Below are 13,530 nucleotides of genomic sequence, written 5' to 3' on the forward strand. Positions count from 1 at the left end.
TTCTCCCAGGGAGATTTATTTATTTATTTATTTATTTATTTATTTATTTCCTTTTTTTAAAGATTTTATATATTTATTTGACAGAGAGAGATGGCAAGTAGGCAGAGAGGCAGGCAGAGAGAGAGAGGAGGAAGCAGGCTCCCTGCTGAGCAGAAAGCCTGGGACCATGACCCTAGGAGCGAAGGCAGAGGCTTTAACCCACTGAGCCCCCCAGGCGCCCCCCCAGGGAGATTTTAATCGACATTCCCCAAGGACAGAAACAGAAGCAGACTACAACAGAATTCATTCATTCATTCCACATTTATTAAGCACCAAAGCAGACCTTCACCAGTTTTGGACGACTCTGTCATGGACTAGCTGGCCATGAGGCTCGGTAGCATCTGGGGGCAACAGGGCCAAGTAGACAGGGGTGTCGGCTCCCTCCTCCACCGTCCTGGGGCCATGAGCCCCTCCCATGTCCGTCTTCACCCACCCCGGGCAGCATGCATTCAGCAGAATCCTGTCACCTTTTCTCTTCTCATCCAGACGCCGGGCCAAGATTCTCGATAAGACCGTGACCCCCAGCTTGGACACCCCATAAGCCGAGTTGGGCCAGCCTTCCCTCTCATGCACTTCATTGTTTGTGTCCTCCACAAACTTCTTCATGAGGTCCACCAGGTCCTCCTCCGTGAGCGTCTCACACCGGAACTTCTTCTGTAGATCTGTGCTGCAATTTTCGAGAGCTTTTGAGCCCTCTAAACTACTAACATTCACCACCCTGCCTGAAACAGAGCAGTAGAAACACGGAAGCATGTCACACATGAACAATACCCAACATGTAACTGATTCATACGGCAGGTTTAACTGCCGATTAAAAAAAAAAAAAAAAAAGACTCTAGAAGGCACCAGTGGGTTTTGACCTTATTTCGTGCTCTCTTCCCCCAAAGGGAAGGATGCATTCCCATCAGCAACAGAGAGCAGTGATTATTCATCAGGTGAGGAGGAGTAAGTCTGTAGTGAAATCACCAGGTGCTTTTATAAAGACATCCTTCTGCACCCACTAACACCCCAGGTGCCGGTGAGCTTGCTTTCCTCGAGACAGCACCTCACCCTGAGAATTAAAGCTATTTCTTTCTTTTTTTTTTTTAAAGATTTTATTTATTTATTTGACAGAAAGAGATCACAAGCAGACAGAGTGGCAGGCAGAGAGAGAGAGAGAGAAGCAGGCTCCCTGCCGAGCAGAGAGCCCGATGCGGGACTCCATCCCAGGACCCTGAGATCACGACCCGAGCCGAAGGCAGCGGCTCAACCCACCGAGCCACCCAGGCGCCCCTAAATCTATTTCTTGATTTGCACAGTTTCGTAGGGCCAAGGGTAGCCACCTCTTTATTTCCAAGTACCAGAAATCAGGGTGAGGTAATGCCTTGTCTATCCTTAACGATGGCTACTTTCACACGTGGAGTGGGTTGATTCTCCATCCCAGTTTTGATTTTCATCACTTTTTTTTAGCCCATAGCCAAAAAGTAAATATAATGTAATTAATGAGTTAATATTCATAGTAACAACAATTCACAACTACTAAAAACACCGTCAGGTCTATAAAAAAAAATATGCAGGCCCCAAACTGTAAGATAATTTGAAGTATTGGTGGAAATTCCCAAAACCAGTAAATGGGTTAATTTATACAGTTCATTCAACATCAAACACCACCACACTTAGGGAGTTCTTTTCTTACATATTATCTTGAAATCATTTCCCGTGCATCCAACAGGATAATCAGATTTTTTTAAAAGTAGGCTCCATGCCTACTTATGGAGCAAGGAGCCCAACATGGGTCTTGACTGAACTCACAACCCTGAGGTCAAGACCTGAGCTGAGATCAAGAGTTGGACACTTAACCGACTGAGCTACCCAGGTGCACCAGGTTAATTGGATTTTACTGGATTTTCTGAGTGGCATTCATTCACCATGGAGAATGATTTTAATAAAATCTTTAGAAAGATTTTATTTATTTCTCAGAGAGACAGCACAAGCAGGAGGAGGAGCGGCTGGCAGAGGGAGCAGCAGACTTCCTGCTGAGCAGAGAGCTGGATGTGGGGCTTGATCCCAGGACCCTGGGATCATGACCTGAGCCAAAGGCAGAGACTTAACCAACCGAGCCACCTAGACATCCCAGGTGTGATTGTCTTATAATCAGATTCACTTCAATAGGTTGGCCCGGAATACTACTACTTTGATGACGTGTTCTCCATTATATTTTTTTTTAAGATTTTATTTATTTATTGGACAGAGAGAGATCACAAGTAGGCAGAGAGGCAGGCAGAGAGATGAGGAAGCAGGCTCCCCACCAAGGGAAGAGCCCGACGCGGGGCTCGATCCCAAGACCCCGGGATCTTGACCTGAGCCGAAGGCAGAGGCTTTAACCCTCTGAGCCACCCAGGTGCCCCTCTCCATTACTTTCTAAACGACTTTGTTCTTAATCACCTGGCTGCCACAAGGAATTGAATTCAAAAGGAAAAGGAGAAAAGAAACACCAATTACAGAAGCCACTCTGTGCCTTTGGTGGAAATTAAAAGCTTGTAAGAGATGTCCTCTCTGATCTCAGGGACACCTCTGGGAGCGGCCAAGGGGTGACTGTCTCTACAGCCAGATGGTTCCAATCAGCCCTAAGAAAGGATGCACCCACACCCCCCTTTGCTGAGGGCCGAGGGGGCCCACTGGTCCAGAAACCACCCCACCCCCATTCTTAGAAAGAGTGTGCAAGTAGCTCCCCCTAGTGGGAAAACACTTGATTAACCTAGTCCCTCAGAAACTTAAATGAGGAAGAGGGATGACTTTCTTTAAAGATAATGTAACACTAAATAAAATGTGGCTTTTAAGTCAGTTTTGTTTGGGGGAGAAAGTGATTCCCTACCAACCAGGAGGCAATAATCCTCAGCTTTTTGCCCTCCAGGTGAACACTGAGTTTTACCGAAAAGTCACGAATATTCTTAGGGTCTTGTAAACCAGATTCCTACTTTGGGAGGACTGGTTAAAGCCAGTCATCACTTGCTCTGGGTTGTTGCCTGAGCCTCACCCTCCCCACAGCCACCTTTTATCTTTCAAAAAGGCCTGGTTTGCAATCATTTGGCATTTTGATCCTTCCCTTCCCTGGAACTAATTATCCTGCTTTAGTTGAGGGGCGAAGTCAGGAAACCTGAATACTGTTTCCAGCTCTATGACTACCTGTCTGTGTTCACATCTTTTTTTTTTTTTTTAAAGATTTTATTTATTTATTTGATAGATCACAAGCAGGCAGAGAGGCAGGCAGAGAGAGAGGAGGAAGCAGGCTCCCTGCTGAGCAGAGAGCCCGATGCGATGCGGGGCTCGATCCCAGGACTCCGAGATCATGACCTGAGCCGAAGGCAGCGGCTTAACCCACTGAGCCACCCAGGTGCCCCCCCCCCTTTTTTTTTTTTAAGATTTATTTATTTATTTGACAGAGAGCGAAAGACCGACCACAAGTAGGCAGAGAGGCAGGCAGAGAGAGAAGGGAAGCAGGTTCCCCGCTGTGCAGAGAGCCAGATGCGGGGCTGGATCCCAGGACCCTGAGCTGAAGGCAGAGCCTTAACCCACTGAGAGACCCAGGCGCCCCTTTGCGTCTCAGTTTCCTTCTCTGTAAAATGAAGACCCAGGAATGTAAGGTTTCTTTAATACCGTGCAGGTTTCAAATTCTAGGATTCTAAAGCCCCTTGAGAGAAGACTTCAGACACTTGGTAAAAGGCACCCTTGCAATGGAATACTATGCAGCTATAAAAAATAAAGCTTTCTGTCCTGATCTAGAAAGAGTCCCAGATATACTAAGAAAGCAAAGCAGCAAACTTTATACTTAATGTTCTCTTTGTGTAAAAAAGAGAGCAAAAAAATATGCATTTAGACTTGCATTAAAAAATTCCACCCTGTGGGCATGCTTGGGTGGCTCAGTCAGTTAAGTGTCCAAGTCTTGATCTCAGCTCAGTTCTTTATCTCAGGATGATGAGTTCAAGCCCCAAGTTGGGCTCCACGGAGTCTACTTTAAAAAAAACAAACAAACAAAAACAAACCTCCATCCCCTTGGCCCTGGGCACTCACCAGCTCCGTGCACCCGGACCCAAGGCTTTCTTCAGCCAGTACCTGCCACTCTGCCTGTTGAGTGGGAGCTCAACCCACTAGGAAAGGATAAAGGGAATTGCCTGTAGAGCTCGGGGATAGGAACTGGGCAAGTAGGGGCAGGAGTTCGGGTGCAACTCTCACCATGCATCTTTTTAGAATTTTTGAGATATTTGCACGAGAGATCATCTTTCTTCAAAATGTTAAACTGAGAAAAGCACATTTTTATTATGCAGTTATTTTAATTAAAAATGCATGCCTAACAGGAAAAGGAAAGCAATTCTAGACACTGCTCCTCCTCGTCTGACTGGTTGTCTGAGATTTGGAAGCTTTTTAATGTATTATTGTTTCAGGCGTACAGGTCTGTGATTCATCAGTCTTATATAATACCAGTGCTCATTACAACACATACCCTCCCCAATGTCCATCACCCAGTTACCTCACTCCTCTACCCCTGCTCCCCTCCAGCAACCCTCAGTTTGTTTCCTATGATTAAAGGTCGCTTCTGGTTTGTCTCCCTCTCTGGTATTGTTCTGTTTCGTTTTTTCCTCTCTTCCCCTAGGATTCTCTGCCTTGATTCTTAAATTCCACCTGTTAGTGAGATCGTATGATAATTGTCCGAGAAAAGCACATTTCTAGTAAGAACCACAGAGTTCTTCTTCCTAAGAGTCCCAGTTGCCTTTCTGGGGGAAGAGAGTCCTCAGGGAAGCCTTCTCCCGCCACCCCTCCTCAACTACAGTCTGCTCTACTAGACTCCGTGCTCTGTGGTCAGGATTCTCCCTGTCCACGGTGCTTCCACTGTGTCCCCAGCACCCTGGGTTAGGGTAGGCCCTCCAGTATTTGTGGGAAAAGTAATGAAAAAGTCATAAAGGTTACTGATTGAATACTTGGGAGTGTGGGTAAGATACTCTGTAATAAACTTCTCTGGGAGGTTCTGCATCAGCTTGAGGAAGTGAAGAAAGGAACAGGGGGAAAGTCATAAAAATGCTAAGAAAAAAAAAAAAGAGCCTTCCCTCAGGCCCCCAAAGAAGCTAGGGTGGCCCCACCACCCTGGGGAGCTGAGAAGGACCCTGAGACTGCTCAGAGGCCAAGAGGCCCCTGGGGACTTCCCTATTATTCTAGGGTTGAGTTTGTGACTTGGCACCGAAGAGCTTTGCCATGCACCATATGCCGTTTACTTTTTATTTTTTAAAAGATTATATATATATATATTTATTTATTTGACAGACAGAGATCACAAGTGGGCAGAGAGGCAGGCAGAGAGAGAGGGGGAAGCAGGCTTCCTGACCAGCAGAGAGCCGGCGTGGGGCTCGATCCCAGGACCCTGGGATCACCACCAGAGCGGAAGCCAGAGGCTTTAACCCACTGAGCCACCCAGGCGCCCCTACCATACGCCTTTTAAAGCTGTAATGTGCAGGTGAACGCTTAGGAGAAAACAGTGCAGTTTTCTGTGTCCCCCACACAGAGAAATGGCATCCCTAGGTCACTCCAGAAGGACAGCCCCACCAACCACTTCTTGTAGAGGGATACAACTTGACAACCCACGTGGCTGGACTTACCATGAGGTTTTATTATCGGCAGTAATTCGATGCAGACATTTCTTGTGGCAAAAAAGTTTGTCTTCAGCGTTATCTCAGCTTGGATGTAGAAGGGCGTTGGATCGTCCGCTTCCAAAAAGAGAAGGAAACAAAGTCACGCTTTACCCCCTGAAATGTACACAACAAGCGCATCTTATCTCTAACTACGAGAAAAACAAGCTAACTTTAAAACGATTTTTAAACCCCTAGGTCGGTAGTTCTCAAAACTTCAGGCGTGTCTCTGAAGCACATGCAGGGCGGGTTAAAACACAGCGTTCTGGGCTCCATCCCCCCGGAGTTGGGGAAGGAGAAGGTCTGGGGTGGGGCTCCAGAATGTGCATTTCGAACGCGTTCCCAGGTGACGTGGCAGCTACTGGTCTGGCCCCACTTTGGGAATTCCCGGCTTTCCCGGCCGCTGCTCAATCCTGACCGGGTATGGGACGCACCTCGGGATTCTGTTCAAACGCAAATTGTGATTCAGCAGGTGTGGCAGGAGGCCTTAGCGCAGGTGCCGCTCGTGCACGGCCCACACTGTGGAGGGGGCGGGGGCTTCCAGCCGACGTGTGTTCTTGGAAGAGGCAGCCAGCCACCAACCCCTCCACGGGCCGCCGAGGTCCGCTGCAGCAGGGGTCTGCCCCTTCCCGCCGGCGCTCCCAGACAGCCCGCAGGCTGAGCTGAGGTGCGGATGCACAGCCTCGGTGAGGGGTCAAGGCCGGGGCGGGAATCAATCGAGGCCTCACACTAGTTTTGTTGTCTCCTGGGTGTCTCTTCCCCACTAGGTTGGTAAATGAGGGTGGCCTATTTCTACCCCCAACACAGGGCAGCTCAACTAATTTTCTCAATGGAGCAACAGAGAAAGTAACCTCCTTGACTCCCCCCGCTCCAAAGATGCTACTTAAAATCCCACTTAAAATGTATGTTTGATGACAAACCTAAATGCCCGGGGGAGGGAACAAGGCTCGCTTCCTTTCTGCCTGAGCCTATCAAAGCTCTCCATTAAACAAAATCTCAAGTCCACTAACGTGCACAGTGCGCGCCCGTCGTGTCTCCGCGATTCATTTCCTGTCCCGAGCAGATGCCTCCGGGCAACTATGAATTCGCCCTTTCAAGGAGAGCGAAAGCCCCAAGTGACCTCGGAGACCCTTCGCAAAGACAGAAAGCTGATGAGCTTAGCAGGGCGTGGCCCCCCTCCCAGGAGGCCGGTTTTCTGGCAGACTTCACAGCAGACCGCTCGGGGAGGGCCCTGGGCTGCGCCCCGCCCGCCCTGCGCCAAAGCGAATGGCTCCGGCGACTCCGTGGAAAGCGAACCAGCCGCGCGAGGCCAGTGCTGAGAGCGTCCTGAGGAGCCGGCGCTGCGCTCCGCGGTCACTCTAGTAGGCGAGTGGGGGTTGCCTGCGGCTCTCTGTCCCGAACCCGTGGCGCTCCCAGGGACCCACCCCCGACTTACTCTTGAAAGCAATGCCCGCGTTGTTGACCAACACGTTGAGGCCCCCGTACTCCTTGCGCAGGAAGTCGCGCAGGACGCGGATGCTCTGCAGGTCGTCGATGTCCAGCAGGTGGAAGCGGGGACTCAGGCCCTCGGCCTGGAGCTGCTGCACCGCCGCGCGACCCCGCGCCTCGTCCCGCGCCGTGAGCACCACGTCCCCCGAGAACTGCCGGCACAGGTCACGCGCGATCGCGAAGCCGATGCCCTTGTTGGCCCCGGTCACCAGCGCCACGCGGCTGCAGGACGACATGGCCCGGGGAGGCACTTGGAGAGCGGACCGGGCTGTGGGCCACCGGGGAGCGCGCTGCAGAGGCGCGGACACAGAGCAGCCACAGAGCCCTGAGTTCTGGGATTCAGTGCTGCGACTTCTAGAGAACGAGGCCCCAGCCCTTGGTCCCTCCCCTGCGAGGAGTGGCGGTCTGTTCCCGAAGGTTTCGTAACGGCCCGCTCCCGGGCCCGCCCTTTCCCTCGAGCTGCGAGCTCTGGATCCCGCCCCTGAGTCGAGCGGTGGTCTGCGGGCTGGAGCGGTGGTAGCTTTCCCAAAGCCAAAGCGGATGGTGATGAGTCGTTGGGTGCTAAGATGCATTGCATTTGGATCGAAGAAACTATTTTAGGAAAACCCCTAAAGGAGAAAAACAAGGGCTGAGTAATTTTCTTGGGCGTGCGCCTTCCATCCACTGCAAAATGAAAATGTTTGCCGTTTCCTCAAATGCGATGAAACTTTTTAGACACGCTAACTGCTTCTGTGGTCATAGTTCCCTCTTTTTGCTTAAACACAGGAAAGAATGAGAGAAAAAAGGTCTTATGAGTGGATTCACAGGTGGGGGTAGGGTTCATCTCTGGGTGTGATTCCCAGCGCGCCCCCAGTGGGAGGGAGTGTTAATGAAGCTCTTGCTGTGTGCCAAGCCTCTTATTGGAATGTTTTTACTTAAACCTTACATAACTCCTGTGGGTGCCAAGTGTATGAGTTTTAAGTTTGTCCAAGGAGGATGGATATCGATATATTTTTTCCTCCCAGTGAAACCTGTGCATTCACAAAGTTCAAATGAAAATGAATCTCCAGGTGTGTCGAGGTCTGCATAGGCAATTAGGACCCCCCCCCTTCTTTAGTGTAATCTGAAGGTGTTTGATTAGTGACGCTTAAATTTATGGAGAGCTGGGACCTCATTATGACTCAGCTTTTCTCAGGCGGAGCTGGCTAAGTTGCTTGCCTCTGTCACTTTTGACTCCAACCTTCTCCAAATCAACAAGGGCGGTTAAGAAGGTGGGCTCAGGGATTCAGGGTACCTGGGCGGCTCAGTGGGTTAAGCCTCTGCCTTCAGCAGGTCAGATCTCAGGGTCTTGGAATCAGCCCCGCATGGGCTCTCTGCTCAGCGGGGAGCCTGCTTCCACCTGCCTCTCTGCCTGCTTGTGATCTCTCTTTCTGTCAAATAAATAAATAAAATCTTAAAAAAAAAAAAAAAGCACATGTCCTTAAAAAAAAAAAAAGGTGGGGTCTTCCTGTGTGGTCCTCTACTGTGGCTCAATCTGCAGTTTTTCCCCCCTCTAAAAATTATTTAGAACTTTATTTTAAAGATGTAGGGCTATTCAGGGTTTCTATTTCTTTTTGAGTGAGCTTAATTCGTGGTTTTCAAAAAATTTGTTTATTTCATTTAAGTGGATTGTTTTGGCATGAAGTTGTTCATGATGTGCTCTGACTAGTCCTTTTAATATTGATAGTGATGCCATCTCCCTTATTCCTCATATTGGTCATTTGTGTCTTTCATATTTTTTCTCCTGCTCTGCCTGGGGAAAGGTTTATCGATTTTATGGGTTTTTTTTTTTCTCCTCTCAGGGAAACATCTTTTGGTTTTACTGATATTTTTCTCTATTTTTTTCCAATTATAATTTCATTCTAACCTTTATTTCCTTTCTTTTGCTCACCTTGAATTTTGTTTACTTTTTCTAGTTTTTCACCATGGATGCTAAGGTCATTAATTTGAGACTTTCTTCTTTTCTACAGGTGTTAAGGGCTATTAATTTCCCTTTATTTTTATTTATCTTTTTTTGAAAGGGTGGGGGAAAGAGAGAATCTCAAGCAGACTCCATGTTGAGGGGAGAGCCCTATGTGGGGCTCGATCTCATGATTCTTTTTTTTTTTAAAGATTTTATTTATTGATTTGACAGAGAGAGATCACAAGTAGACAGAGAGGCAGGCAGAGAGAGAGAGAGAGAGGGAAGCAGGCTTCCTGCTGAGCAGAGAGCCCGATGCGGGACTCGATCCCAGGACCCTGAGATCATGACCTGAGCCGAAGGCAGCGGCTTAACCCACTGAGCCACCCAGGCGCCCTCGATCTCATGATTCTGAGATCATGATCTGAGCCAAAATAAAAAAATCAGATGCTTAACCAGCTGAACCACCCAGGGTCCTATTAATTTCCCTTTAAGTACTGCTGTTGGTAGCATCACATAAATATTCATATGTTGACTTTTCAATTTTAATCAGTTTAAAATACTTCCTAATTTGCTTATTGATATCTTCTCTGGCTTGTATTTAAAAGTTATTTATTATTTTTTTTTAAAAGATTTTATTTATTTATTTGACAGAGATCACAAATAGGCAGAGAGGCAGGCACAGAGAGAGGAGGAAGCAGGCTCCCCGCTGAGCAGAGAGCCCGATGAGGGGCTTGATCCCAGGACCCTGAGATCATGACCTGAGCCGAAAGCAGAGGCTTTAACCCACTGAGCCACCCAGGTGCCCCATATTTAAAAGTTATTTTAAAAAACATTTAAAAAAATATTTTATTTTCAAGTAATCTCCACACCCAACATGGGGCTCAAACTCACAATCCTTGAGATCAAAAGTTGTATGCTTGGGGCACTTGGGTGGCTCAGTGGGTTAAGCATCTGTCTTCAGCTCAGGTCTTGATCTCAGGGTCCTGGGATGGAGCCAGAGGCCAGGCTCCCTGCTCAGTGGGTTTGAGTAGCAGGGTGGGTTGATTGGTTAAAAGCGACATGATCTTCGAAAAAGTTGGTGTTTTCAAAAGAGAGAAGCTGAGAAAAGCTTTGGCACGGGTTATTGTGGTAGATAGACGAAGCAATGCTCCCAGGGGTTCATGTCCTAATCCATAGAACCTTGAATGTTACTTTACTTCACCGAGACCAATCACATCACGTGCAGATGTGATTCAGTCAAGGCCCTTGTGATGGGGTGATTATCTTGGATTACCTTGGTGGGCCCAGTGTAGTCCCAAGGGTCCTTAATTACATTTTATTTTATTCTTATGATTTAGTAACCTCTACATGGGGCTTGAACTCACGACCCTGAGATCAAGAGTCACGTGCAAACACTGAAAAGAAATAAAATAAAATAAAATGAAAAAACAACAACAACCAGTTACATGCAGTACTGACTGAGCTAGCCAGGTGTCCCTGCCAACCGGTCCTGCCAGGGTCCTTATTAAAGGGAAGCAGGGAGCTCAGAGCCAGAAGAGATGAAAGATAAAACAGAGGGGAGAGAGGGAAATTGGGAGATGCTGTACTGCTGAATCTGAAGACCAAGGAGAGGGCCAGAAGCCAGGCAGCCTCCAGAAGCTGGAAAAACCAACAAATCTCCACTCCGCCCCCACCCCCAGCCTCCTGAAAAAAATGCAGCTCTGTTGACATCTTGACTTTTGGGCGTACTGCCTCTATGACTGTAAGATGATAAACTTGTGTTGTTGTAAGCCACCGCATTTGTGGTGATTTGTGCTGGCAGCCATCGGAAATGGATAGAGTTTTCTTTGAGGATTCCTGCCTCACCACCTCCAGAATGTCAGGAAAACACCCTTTCCTGGTACCCAGCACAGCATCACACAGAGAATTGGCATCTAGAACACATTCTTAAAGAAAAGGACTGGTCTGGGGAAAAAAAACCTTTGACACGTTTCCTGAAGATTGAGGAAGAATGAATGAAAGGGAACAAGACGCTTGACATCATCTGTTTCGTGGAAAACTTGAGACAGTTGGTGGTCTGTGTCAACCAAAAGCAGAAGTGAAGGGCAAACTCCTGGGCCTGATCCAAGCGGCCATCATTTCAGTAGCTGTGGGTACCTATTCCGAAGAGTTAGGGGTTCTGGGGTGTGTGTGTGTTTACAGCTGTGATTTTTCTCCAGCTGCCTTTGCACTCAGGCTACTATCCCTTCATGTTTCTTAAATCATTAGGGTGAGAATCAAAGTATTCCCCAGCAGCATGGTGTGTCCATGGTTCCTCTCCAAAAGGCACGTTTTCACCTGGGGGACTGGGTGTCCATGGCATTCATTCATCTGCGTCCCTCTGGGGAGTATTTGAGTATCAGTTAGGTTCCAGGCATATTTAGGAATGTAACAGTTGGGGGAAAGTGTCCTGCCCCCATGGAGCGGCTATTAGCTTTGCTGCTTCCTGGCTGTGTGGTCTTGGGCAAGCCTCAGTTTGGCCATTTGTAAAATAGGAGCAATTACAGTGCTCAGTTCTTAGGATGGGTATATGGGTTGAATGACTTAATATTATAAAGGTGCAAATGGGAACCCTTTAGACTTGTTTGCTGTTATTTCCTCCAGCAAGGGGAAGCAGACAGTCCTCTAACACCAACACATCCGGGCACTTACAGGTCCGTATTGAGGTCTGGCTAGAAATAGGAGTGGTGCTAGGCATGGTCACAACTGCTGACACTGCTTTGCTGGAGGCAGGTAGCAACGTAGGCAGAGGTAGGAGATGAGGAGAACCTGCCTCCAGCCTTGGCTTCAAGGAAGTCCTATTGACTCCCTCAGCTTCTCAGAACACTTGGGATGCTGAGGCAAGCCTGGGCAGGAATGGGGCCCATTGTCTTTCTGGAAGCAAGATTAAGGTCAGATTCCTGAGACCAATGAAGAAGTCAACGCAGTTTGGTAACCGCTCTCCTCCTCCTCTTTATCCCTAGGTCTTCGGCCCTGCCCTTCCCAGGAGTGCACAGTGAAGTGGTTCAGGGGCAGAACCGTGGGGCTGTTGAGTGCCGGGTGGGCGGTGGGGGTGGGGAGGCAAATCCTGGCAGTGCTGCCTGCTCTGCAGTGCCCCCCCCAAACCGCCTTCCTGTCCTCCGTGCTGTGCACCTGCCTGCGGACCATGGGGTCATCCCAGGTCCCGGCAAGGTGTGACCAGGCAGGCAGGAGGCAGGTTAAGCTGTTGTGGGATGGCTCTATTTCTTCTTCTTCTTCTTAGAAAAAAAAAAAAAAAAAAAAAATATATATATATATATGTATATATATTTACTGTTGTAAGGAACACGTAACATAAAGTGTCGCCCCTTAACCATTTGTAAGTGTGCAGTGTAGCAGCATTGACCATGTGCATATTGGGGAACAGGTTTTCATCTTTTGTAACTGAAACTTTGTACCCCTTGAACAACGAACTCCCTGTTCCCTCCTGTGCCCCGGCCCCTCGTAACCGCATTCTACTTCCTGTTTGTACACGTTTTTTTAAAAAGATTTTATTTATTTATTTGACAGACAGAGATCACAAGTAGGCAGAGAGGCAGGCAGAGAGAGAGAGGAGGAAGAAGCAGGCTCCCCGCTGAGGTGAGAGCCCGACGTGGGGCTCAATCCCAGGACACTGAGATCATGACCTGAACCAAAGACAGAGGCTTTAACCCACTGAGCCACCCAGGCGCCCCGCTGTTTGTACACATTTGACCACTTTAGGGCCCTCCTGTAAGTGGATCAGACAGTTTTTGTCTTTTTACAATTGGCTTATTTCCCTTATTTCCCTTGGCATAATATCCTTAAGGTTCATCCCCATTGTGGTACCTGGCAGGGTTCCCTTCTTTTTTAAGATTGTATAATACTCTGTTGTATGTATACATCATGTTTTCTTTTTTAAGATTTTATTTTTTATGCACATGCACACAAAAGTGTGCATAGGAGTAGGAGGGAGGGAGTAGAGGGAGAAGCAAGCTTCCTGCTGAGCAAGGAGCATGATATGGGGCTCAATCCCAGGACCCCTGGATCATGACCTGAGCTGAAGGTAGACGCTTAACCGACTGAGCCACCCAGGCGTTCCGCACCACATTTTCTTTATCTGCCAGTGGACACTTAGGTTGCTGCCACCTCTCGGCTCTTGTGAATAACGCTGCAGTGATCATGGGGGTACACATTCCGCTTTCTTGAAGGCCTCCAGGATGAAAAGCAGGTCTTCAGACTTCCGGTTGAATTTTCTCTTGACTACATTATTACCTGGACCAGAACCAGGGCTGGTGCCACTAGCAGGTCCATTCAGGTCTTATTTCTATTAAACTACCCAAGACTCAAGGGATCCTATCCTTTTTCCAGCTTTACTGAGCTCCAACATAGAATATTTTTTTATGATTAAAAATAGTTTTTATTTATTTT

General features: G+C 48.1%; 1 protein-coding gene across 1 annotated transcript; it reads right to left on the bottom strand.

Moving 5' to 3' along the window:
• Positions 1-281: 281 nt before the first annotated feature.
• On the bottom strand, positions 282-7,646 carry LOC116872249 (carbonyl reductase [NADPH] 3). Its single transcript, XM_032865363.1, has 3 exons — positions 7,132-7,646; positions 5,667-5,774; positions 282-761 (listed from the first exon to the last, which is right to left on the bottom strand). The coding sequence occupies exons 1-3, from the start codon at positions 7,418-7,420 to the stop codon at positions 325-327; spliced, it is 834 nt and encodes a 277-aa protein (XP_032721254.1). The 5' UTR covers positions 7,421-7,646; the 3' UTR covers positions 282-324.
• Between the last annotated feature and the right edge of the window lie 5,884 nt (positions 7,647-13,530).

The sequence above is a fragment of the Lontra canadensis genome, unplaced genomic scaffold (genome assembly GCF_010015895.1).
Source record: "Lontra canadensis isolate GAN:19392208 unplaced genomic scaffold, GSC_riverotter_1.0 scaffold29, whole genome shotgun sequence".
Classification (NCBI taxonomy): Eukaryota; Metazoa; Chordata; class Mammalia; order Carnivora; family Mustelidae; genus Lontra; species Lontra canadensis.

Bases quoted from the DNA above. Each gene is read 5' to 3' on its own strand.
- LOC116872249 (XM_032865363.1), bottom strand. From the start codon at position 7,420: ATGTCGTCCTGCAGCCGCGTGGCGCTGGTGACCGGGGCCAACAAGGGC. The intron at 5,775-7,131 runs GTAAGTCGGGGG...TCTTTTTGGAAG, and splicing joins CGCGGGCATTGCTTTCAAGA to CGGACGATCCAACGCCCTTC. The intron at 762-5,666 runs GTAAGTCCAGCC...GCTCTGTTTCAG, and splicing joins GCCGATAATAAAACCTCATG to GCAGGGTGGTGAATGTTAGT.